This window comes from Dendrobates tinctorius, unplaced genomic scaffold (genome assembly GCF_039654945.1).
Source record: "Dendrobates tinctorius isolate UK_male_01 unplaced genomic scaffold, ASM3965494v1 ptg000104l, whole genome shotgun sequence".
Classification (NCBI taxonomy): Eukaryota; Metazoa; Chordata; class Amphibia; order Anura; family Dendrobatidae; genus Dendrobates; species Dendrobates tinctorius.
The window spans coordinates 6523268-6533828 of record NW_027361772.1 but is presented as its reverse complement, the minus strand read 5'-3'; the positions used below and the strand labels follow the sequence as shown (position 1 = coordinate 6533828).

Genomic DNA, 10561 nt, shown 5'->3' with positions numbered 1-10561 from the left:
CGTTGGCGGGCTATTTAAATGACCTGCCTCCGGTCCGATGGGTGGTGTTTCTTCTTTTTTTTTCTCCACCAATCTTGTCTCGCGCATGCGCAGTATGCTTTGCCCAACTGTGGGCAAAGTCGAAAATCATTACTGCACATGCGCCGGTGCACTATGTCCCGGTACACAGCAAAATACTTCCTGGACACAGTGCATCGGCGCATGCGCAGTAATGATTTTCGGCTTTGCCCGCAGTTGGGCAAAGCATACTGCACGTGCGTGAGGCAAAATTGCTTTGCGCACGCGCAAACTATGGAGAGTAACTCTAATTCCGGAAAAGATCGCGGACGGGGGCCACAGATGGGGTGGAGAAAAAAAAGAAGAAACACCGCCCATCGGACCGGAGACAGGTCATTTAAATAGCCCGCCAACTTCCGGTGACAGATTCCCTTTAATTGCTTGCGGACTACTACTTCATTCAGACATCAGGCTTAATGATTGGTGGGGTTTCCAGTAGGTGGACCCCCAGTAATCACACTTTTATCACCAATCCTATGAATAAATTATGTTTCTGCTAAAACTACTTTATGGCTATTATGGTTTTAAATGGATATCCTAGTTGCCAATTTTGAAAAAATGACTTTGAATTAATCCAAAATCCTAATATGTTAAGGCATCCTGTCCAACTTAGCTAGTTATCACCTTTCAACCGGACAGGGTGATAATATATTGACCTAACACATGGGTTGCACGTCATTGCATGACTTGATTCCGGTGCATGATACAACTTAGCAAATACTTTTATCACTGATCCGTAGGGCAGGTGAAAAATGTTTGATCGGTGGGGATGCCACTACTAGGACCACCACCAATCCAGAGAACAAGGCATTGAAGCTCACTGTTTGCATGCACCATGCTGACCAGCCTCTGTCACAAACACATTATTGGAGCTTTAAGGGCCCATATACTGTTCTTGCACAGGGGCCCTCTTCTGTATGTGTCCGCCTCTAGACAGATGATAACTTGCTAAATTTGGACCACCCCTGTAAGCGGTAGGAGGCAACGTCGTTGATAATGGTAAGGCTACAGTGGTCGGTAGAATGAGATGATGAGTCCTAGCCACATTAGGACGTGGCTAAGAGATGGGCCTGTGATGCCGAGAAGCGTTATGCTCAGCTCTTTAACATGATGAATGCATTTTTGTCACGTATGCCAGTCGTATAGTGTGGTATGCAATGTATGGTTTAATGGAGGGCTACTAAGCAGTGGGTGCCTCTTCTAGCACCCCACAATCATCAATAACAATCTTCTTGCTTGTCTTTCCGCTGTTGGAGCCATAACTTTCCATCTTCTTTATTACCTCCATCCCTTCTACCACGGTGCCAAACACCACGTGTTTACCATTCAGCCTGCGAGGAAGGAGAGAGCAATGGATTATTGTGGGCGATAATGCAGATGAAGAACAAGGGATACTAGACATTGGGTGCATTTTTATAAAACTAATGAATATGTCGCTCAAGTTTGTTCTTCTTACCAATCAGCCTTAATGGTTGAGATGAAGAACTGGGAGCCATTGCTGTTGGGTCCTGCATTGGCCATAGAGATGGTACCTGGAGCGTTGTGCTTTAAGATAAAGTTCTCATCTGCAAACTTACCACCGTATATAGACTTACCACCCGTGCCATTGTGATTTGTGAAGTCACCACCCTGGAGAGAGGGGAACAGAGCAGAAAGACGAGGGTGTGACAATATGTAATGCTGGTGGTTATGGAGAAGAAAAGACAGGCAAAGAAGGAAGACAAGTTGTCCCGGATTAATCACTTGCTGTTTGCTTCTTTTTTTTTATAAAGTAATGCCTATAAGCTTGATGTACAATCCTAAGACCACGAAAAAAAAAGCAAAAACCATGTCCAGAAAAGACCATAATAGGTTACTTATCTGAATCCAGTCCCAATAGCATCGTCCCCTGATGAGCCCTGACACTAGGAGAGGGTGAAACACGTAGGGACGATGCTATTTGGACTGGATTCAGATAAGTAACCTATTATGGTCTTTTCTGGGCATGCTTTTTTTTTTTTTGTGGTCTTGGGATTTATTGTACCAAAGACCAAAACTGTGATATAGGATTCCTGTATTTGATAAGGACTATAAATTACTAAGCATGTTCAGCTATTTACTAGCTGAGTAGCATGTCTGTACATCAAGCTTATGTGCTTTTCATTATAAGAGCCCACTTTCTCTATTGCTTGAGGGAAAGCTTCTAGACTAGGCATATTACATCCAGGTAGTGGAATTCTTGGCCATCTAGTACTTTATCTGGGCCAGTCTACGGGATGACTAGCTGGCGAAGAATGCCTCTTACTGAGGGTCAGTTTTTTATGGGCATTTTCTGAGACAATGTTTTCACCAAGTTTAGTGAGCTATACTATAGTTCACACTGCTTCAGTTTAGGAGCAGGTGCATGTTTCCTCAAAGACATATAACCTCTACTGGCTATTCAGCTGTTTTTTTGTGTTTTTGTGGTTGAGTGGGTGATAGGTTGGTTTTGTTTTTTGTAATATATTATTAATTTATGTCGTCTTTGTAGCCCTCTATTGCAATAGGACTACTTTTATATATTTTTTGTCAAATAAAAATATTGTCTTTATTGGTACTAAGAGGGCTTATATCTGATATTCCCTCTTTTTTTTAGATTATCTGTATTGTTTTTTTCAAAACCTACCTTGTTCTAGGTGCTGTCAGTTATATTTGTCTCGATTGTATCAAAAAATTTTAAAAAAAGGCCTTGGGTTTTCTTTATGGTGGTTCAACTGAGGATACATAGAGGTCCAGGATGGGGGAGGATACATAGAGGCCCAGGATGGGGGGATACATAGAGGCACAGGATGGGGAGGATACATAGAAGTCAAAGATTGGGGGGAATATATAGAGGCCCAGGATGAGGGGAGTACATATAGGCTCGGGATGGGGGAGGATACATAGGAACCCACGATGGAGGATACATAAATGCCCAGGATTGGGGGGATGCATAGAGCCCCAAGATGGGGGGATACATAGAGACCCAGGATGGGGAGGATACATAGAGGCCCAGTATGGGGGGATACATAGAGACCCAGGATGGGGAGGATACATAGAGGCCCAGTATGACTGGATACATAGAGACCCAGGATGGGGAGGATACATAGAGGCCCAGTATGGGGGGATACATAGAGACCCAGGATGGGGAGGATACATAGAGGCCCAGTATGACTGGATACATAGAGACTCAAGATTGGGGGGGATACATAGAGGCCCAGGATGAGGGAATACATAGAGTCCCAGGATGGGGGAGAGTGCATAGAAGCCCAGTGTCACGCCGGCGCTGCCTGTCAGGTCGGGGCCGGCGTCACCTGTCATGCCGGATCCTGCTCTCCCCGTTCCTGCTCCCAGGGTCCCCCCTCGACTCCCCGCTCACCGCTCCAGCCGCCGCGCGGCACCCCCGGTCTCCCGTCCTGCAGCCCAGCACAAGGGTTCCTCCTCCTCTGCTCCTGGTCCAGGCATGCGCCTTAGGCCACGGGCACGCACTCTTCCCCTCACTTAACCCCTTCTGCACCATCCCTGTGGAGCGATCACCAATCAAGCTCCAGCACAGGGTATATCAGGCGGCTCCTCCCTCATGGAGGCGCCTGATTATCGTGTGCCTTCCGTACGGTACTCTGGCCCCATCTGGTCGCTTCTGACTCCAGTCGCTTCTGACTCCGTTCGCTTCTGACTCCGTTCGCTTCTGACTCTGGTCGCTCCTGACTCCGGTCGCTCCTGACCCTCTGCCTTGTTGTCTCATCCACACCTGAGCCGCCCCTCTTGGTATCAGCTGTCGCGGTATTCGACTCCTTCGGGCCTGCTCCTAACGGTCCCTGTATAAGGGTCGGCACCACCTGGCCAGCTCGCCCCAGGGATCCCGGTACCGCGATCCAGAGGGTCCACTCTTGCTACTCCTTACAGTATAATCAGGCCATGGACCCCGCTGGTGCCTCGGCAGCCACCCAAAAAGAATTACTCTTTTTGCGGGAGAACCAAACCCGGATTATGGCTTTTATGACGTCCATGGACACTCGGTTATCCGCCATTCAAACCTCCGATCCAGGGAGCGCCCCTCTGTTGGCGGGACTCCAGCAGGAGCTCGCGCAGCAGCGCGATACACAGTCCCATATTCTTATATGGCGTCTGTTGATGACCGTTTGCAGTCCCTGCAGTTGTCTGCAGCGGCCTCTGCCCCGCCCCACGACCCTGCACCTCACCCACCACCACGTTTGGGGAAGCCTCCAAGGTATAGTGGGGATCCCAAATTGTGCTGGGGGCTTCTCAATCAGTGCCGCCTACATTTCGAACTGCTGCCCCAGCAATACCCGTCTGATAGGGCTAAGGTGGCATTTATCGTGTCCCATCTCCAAGGGGGAGGCCTTGGCATGGGTGAACCCCCTGTGGGAACGGTGGTATCCAGCATACAAGACTTCCTGGATACTTTCCACCGGGTCTTTGACAAGCCTGGGTGTCTGGCCTCCAACACGGAGTCCCTTTTCAATCTCTGACAAGGAACTCTTACCGTGGGACAGTACGCTATTCACTTCCGCACACTGGCCTCAGAGCTGGGGTGGAATAATGAGGCATTGGTAGGGGCCTTTTGGAGGGGGCTTTTGGGGAAAATCAAGACGAGCTTGCTGGTCGGGACACCCCCACCTCTTTAGAGGACCTTATATCTCTGGCTACTCGTATTGACTTGCGGTTCCAGGAACGCTCCCGCGAGACAGTCAGGGAGAGAGGCCCGTCTAGATTCAACCCAGCCCCTAGCCCTCGTTCGACCAAGCCTGCCAGTATTTCAGCCCCGGAGCCCATGCAAGTGGATCGCGTTAAGCTATCGGAGCTGTGGCTCAGGGAAAGATTAGAGCAAGGTTTATGCCTCTATTGTGGTGGAACCAACCACTTTCTGCGTTTCTGTCCGGAGAGGCCGGGAAACTCCTCCGCTTGGCCAGGTAAGAGAGGCCTCTCTAGGTGACTCTGTTCCCTCTCTACCCCTTACTATCTCAGCATTAATTTTCCTGGGTCGGGAGCGTAGATCTGTGGAGGCGTATGTGGACTCGGGTGCGGCGGGCAACTTCATTCGGATGGAAGAGGTGGACAAGTTCCGGATTCCTGTTGTCACCCTTGAAGAGCCGCGTGTGATCACCTCGGTGGATGGCAAGCCGTTACTTGTCCCCATCACCACGGTCACTCTCGAGCTGGAGATGCAGATCGGAGCCCTACACCGGGAGAGAATTGCTTTTTATGTTTTGCCTAATTTGTCTCACGCTCTGCTCCTTGGCCTGCCCTGGCTCAGGTCGCATGAGCCAGTCCTTGCTTGGCGCTCCGGGGAAGTCCTTCGTTGGGGTCACTCATGCCAAGAACGTTGTCTGCTGCCTGTTACCAGTACCAGTCTGCACCAAGTGCCCGCGGACCTTCCTGGGCTTCCCTTGGCCTACCATTCGTTTGCGGTTGTCTTCAACAAGAAGGAAGCTGAGACCCTTCCTCCGCATCGGGCCTACGATTGCCCAATCGAGCTAGTTCCTGGAGCTACTCCTCCCAGGGGGAGAATATACCCGTTGTCGCCTGCAGAAACCTCAGCCATGACGGAGTACATCCGGGAAAACTTGGCCAGGGGCTTCATCTGGAAGTCGTCTTCTCCAGCAGGGACCAGGTTTTTCTTTGTTCGGAAGAAGGATGGATCCCTTCGACCTTGCATTGACTACCAAGGCTTAAATAACATCACGGTCAAGAATAGGTATCCTCTACCACTTATCCCCAAACTGTTTGACCGCCTGCGTGGGGCCCGGATCTTTACCAAACTGGATCTATGGGGGGCCTACAATTTGGTCCGAATAAGTGCCGGAGATGAGTGGAAGACCGCCTTCAACACGCGGGATGGCCATTACGAATATTTGGTCAGCCCTTTGGACTTTGTAACGCCCCAGCGGTCTTCCAAGAATTTGTTAACCATGTCTTCCGGGATCTTCTGTACTCGTGCCTTGTGGTGTATTTAGATGACATCCTCATCTTTTCACCAGACCTGTTCTCTCACAGGAGGAGTGTTCGCCTGATCTTGCAACGCCTGTGGGAGAATCAACTTTATGCCAAGATAGAGAAGTGCCTGTTTGAACAGACCTCCCTACCCTTCTTGGGGTATATTATCACGGACTTGGGGTTGCAAATGGACCCAGAGAAATTGTCCACGGTGCTCAAATGGCCGCGACCTGTCGGAGTGAAAGTCATTCAACGATTACGATTACTGTAGGCAATTCGTCCCGCACTTCTCCGCTTTAACCAGGCCTATTGTTGCCCTTACCCGGAAGGGAGCAAGACCGAAAATCTGACCCTCGGAAGCTGAAGACGCATTTCTCACCCTGAAGCGGGCCTTTGCCACGGCTCCGGTTTTGCATTGGCCAAAGGTCGGCAAGCCCTTCGTCTTGGAGGTAGACGCATCTTCTACAGGGGCTGGGGCGATTCTTTCCCAAAAGACATCTACTGGGCGCTTGGCTCCGTGTGGGTTCTTCTCCAAGTCATTTTCACCCGCAGAATGTAACTACACGATTGGGGATCGAGAGTTGCTGGCCATAAAGATGGCGCTGGAGGAGTGGCGTTATCTACTGGAAGGGGCAGTCCATCCCTTCACCATATTCACTGACCACAAAAACCTGGCCTACCTCCAGTCGGCTCAAAGACTCAACTCCAGACAAGCCAGGTGGTCATTGTTTTTCTCCCGCTTCGACTTTGAGTTCCACTTCCGACCCGGTGACAAAAATACCAAAGCAGATGCACTTTCCCGATCCCTGCAGTCACTCGAAGTGGAGGAGGCTCCGTCGCATGATATCGATCCTGCCGGGTTTATCACAGTAGCTCCTGTGAAACTTCATTCCGTGCCGCCTGGCAAGACCCTTGTCCTGCAAGGCAAAAGGGTAGAAGTACTACGCTGGGGTCACTCCTCCAAGATCGCTGGACATGTTGGCATCAAGAAGACCCTTGCGCTGGTTTCCCGCTATTACTGGTGGCCTTCTCTTCGCCAAGATGTGTTAGACTTCGTGGCCTCCTGCTCAATTTGCACCAGGAACAAGGTACCTAGAAGCTTGTCCTCCGGCCTCCTTCAGCCGCTGCCTGTTCCTGAAGCTCCTTGGCAACACATCGCCATGGATTTTGTTACCAACTTACCCCGCTCTTCCGGATGCACAACTATTCTGGTAGTAGTCGATCTGTTTTCCAAAATGGCCCATTTTGTTCTGTTACCTGGCTTGCCCACGGCCCCTGAATTGGCTAAAATCTTCATTCATCAGATTTTCAGATTACATGGGCTTCCTCAGCGGATCGTGTCTGACCACAGGGTACAGTTTACCTCCCGCTTCTGGAGAGCACTCTGTAAACTCTTGGGCATATCTCTGGATTTCTCTTCCGCTTATCACCCACAGACAAACGGGCAAGTCGAACGGGTCAACCAAGTCTTGACCTCCTACCTGCGGAACTTCTCTAACGCCCATCAAGACAATTGGGTCGATTTTCTTCCGTGGGCAGAGTTCGCCCATAACAATCATTCCAATGAATCCACCACTAAGTCTCCATTTTTTGTGGTCTCCAGTCAGAACCCAGGTGTACCTCTTCCAGTATCTTCATCCTCTGGCGTACCTGCTGCCGATGCCCTCTCCCAAGAGTTTTCCCAAGTCTGGAGGAAGACCAAGGAGGCTCTCATACAAGCCGCGGTCCGGATGAAAAGACATACCGACAAGAGGCGGAGGGATCTCCCACCATACCATCCAGGAGACAAAGTCTGGCTGTCGAACAAGCACATCCGCTTGAAAATACCTTCTTATTAGCTGGGTCCCCGGGACATCGGCCCCTTCGAGATTCTTGGACGCTTCAACAATACGGCCTATAAATTGAGGCTGCCTGCTTCACTCCGGGTCCATAACGCCTTCCATGTCTCGCTCCTGAAACCGGTCATCCTCAATCACTTCTGCCCTGCGCCTCCTGTTATTCCTCAGCCAGTAGGGGCTGATGACGTCTTTGAAGTGAGAGATATTTTGGCCATGAAAACGGTTAGGGGAAAGACCTTTTTTCTCATCGATTGGAGACGGTTCGGTCCTGAGGAATGGTCTTGGGAACCGCGAGAGAATGTTGATGCTCCACGCATCATGGACAGATACTTGGCTAATCTCAGAATGAGGAGACGTAAAGGGGGGGTACTGTCATGCTGGCGCCGCCTGTCAGGTCGGTACCAGCGCCGCCTGTCAGGTCGGGGCAGGCATCACCTGTCATGACGGGTCCCGCTCTCCCTGCTCCTGCTCCCTGGGTCCCCCTCGGCTCCCGGCTCCCCGCTCACCGCTCCAGCCGCCGCGTGGCACCCCCAGTCTCCCGTCCTGCAGTCCAGCATGAGGGTTCCTCCTCCTCCTCTGCTCCTGTTCCAGGCATGCGCCTTAGGCCACGGGTGCGCACTCTTCCTCTCACGTAACCCCTTCTGCACCATCCCTGTGGAGCGATCACCAATCATGCTCCAGCACAAGGTATATCAGGCGGCTCCTCCCTCATGGAGGCGCCTGATTATCATGTGCCTTCCGTACGGTACTCTGGCCCCGTCTGCTCGCTCCTGACTCCAGTCACTTCTGACTCTGGTCGCTCCTGACTCCAGTCACTCCAGACTCTGGTCGCTCGTGACTCCAGTCACTCCAGACTCTGGTCGCTCCTGACTCCAGTCACTCCAGACTCTGGTCGCTCCTGACTCCAGTCACTCCTGACTCTGGTCGCTCCTGACTCCAGTCGCTCCTGACTCCAGTCGCTCCTGACTCCAGTCACTCTTGACTCCAGTCACTCCTGACTCCAGACACTCCTGACTCCAGACACTCCTGACTCTGTTCGTTCCTGACTCCAGTCGCTCCTGACCCTCTGCCTTGTTGTCTCTTGGTATCAGCTGTTGCGGTATTCGACTCCTTCGGGCCTGCTCCTAACGGTCCCTGTATAGGGGTCGGCACCACCTGGCCAGCTCGCCCCAGGGATCCTGGTACTGCGACCCAGGGGGTCCACTCTTGCTACTCCTTACACCCAGGATGGGTTGGGATACATAGACACCCAGGATGGGGGGGGTACATAGAAGCCCAGGATAGGGGTGGATACAAAGAAACTCAGGATAGGGGAATACATAGACGCACAAGATGGGGGATATATAGAGGACCAGGATGGGGGGTGATACATAGAGGCCTAGTATGGGGGCATACATAATGGCCCAGGATGGGGGGGATACTTTAGGGATCCAGGATGGGGGAGGATAAATAGAAGCGCAGGGTGGAGGAGGATAAATCGAAGCCTAGGATGGGGGGATACATAGAGACTCAGGATGGGGGGGATATATAGAGACCCAGGATGGTGGAGGGCTAATAGAAGCCCAGGATGGGGGAGGATAAGTAGTAGCCTAGGATGGGGGGATACATAGAAGCCCAGTATGGGGGTTTACATAGAGACCCAGGATGGGGGAGGATAAATAGAAGTCTAGGATGAGAGGATACATAGAGGCCAAAGACAGGGCCATTCATAGAGGCCCAGGATGGGGGAGATACATAGAGGCCAAGGATGGGAGGGATACATAGGGACTCAGGACAGAGCAACATAGGGGCTTAGGATGGGTGGCATTATCAAGTATAGGGGCCAAGGATGGGGATATAATTAAATAAAGGGGGCCAGGATGGGTGACAATTACTGTATGGGGCCAGAATGAGGAACGTACATTATTTATGGTGGCAAGTGGGGACATAATTACTGTAGGGGCCTATTAGGGGTTATTGCTGCTATAATATAATTTACTTTTGAGGATACTGTCTTCCATGGGGGAAACAAAAGGTAGGTCCTGTTACTGTGCAGGGCGGCACCATGTGGCTTTTTTCTTCATCTGACGTAGTGTATTCCATTAGAATGAAGTGGCATGTGCAAATTGAGCACTGATACATTCATTCCCTCAGTAGCTGCACGGTGCACTTGGCTTTTCTGGAAGCCCTTAAGAGGATGAATGGAGCTGCGGTCAGACATCTGAGCTGCCACCGCATTGTAAAATGGGGATAAAAATGCGCTGTGATTTATAAAAGTTCCCTGTTTTTCCTATCGGTGCTGTTTTCAGTTGTTGGATTCCGCCGATCAATACATCATCACCTACCTAACCTGTGAATCGGTGATAACGTTTTTTCACCAAAGAACACCTTTAATGGAAACTACTGTAATTGTACATCCCAGTTATAGCAGGTGCACAGGTGATATGCAGGATCCGCTTGTGTTTTCCAGTCGGTGCTTCACTATAACATGGATAACAGCTAACAGGTATTTGCATAGAGCAGTGGGCCCCTAGAGTTAATTCCACCTGTGGGCCCCAGACACACCAGTCTAACCCTGGCAATCTTTACCGTTAACTCTCACATAACTGTCCCTGTTATCTGTTGCTGGGTAGAACTTAAGCTTTCATAATGTGAGGACATTATGAGAAACTGGATTTAGGGACATTTTGAGGGTCTGGATGTGGGGATTTTATGAGGGGCTGGCTATGGAG

The 10561-nt window shown here is 50.8% G+C and overlaps 1 protein-coding gene across 1 annotated transcript in view; it reads right to left on the bottom strand.

The window, feature by feature from the left end:
- Positions 1-242: 242 nt before the first annotated feature.
- The window catches only part of LOC141100293 (peptidyl-prolyl cis-trans isomerase-like), a 56375-nt gene continuing 46056 nt past the window's right edge, over positions 243-10561 (bottom strand). Inside the window, exons 4-5 of the mRNA XM_073588644.1 lie at positions 1514-1686; positions 243-1388 (exon numbers count right to left, since the gene is read on the bottom strand). Of these exons, the coding sequence (XP_073444745.1) occupies positions 1238-1388; positions 1514-1686 (324 nt within the window). The 3' untranslated portion in view covers positions 243-1237. The remainder of the gene's footprint in view (positions 1389-1513; positions 1687-10561) is intronic.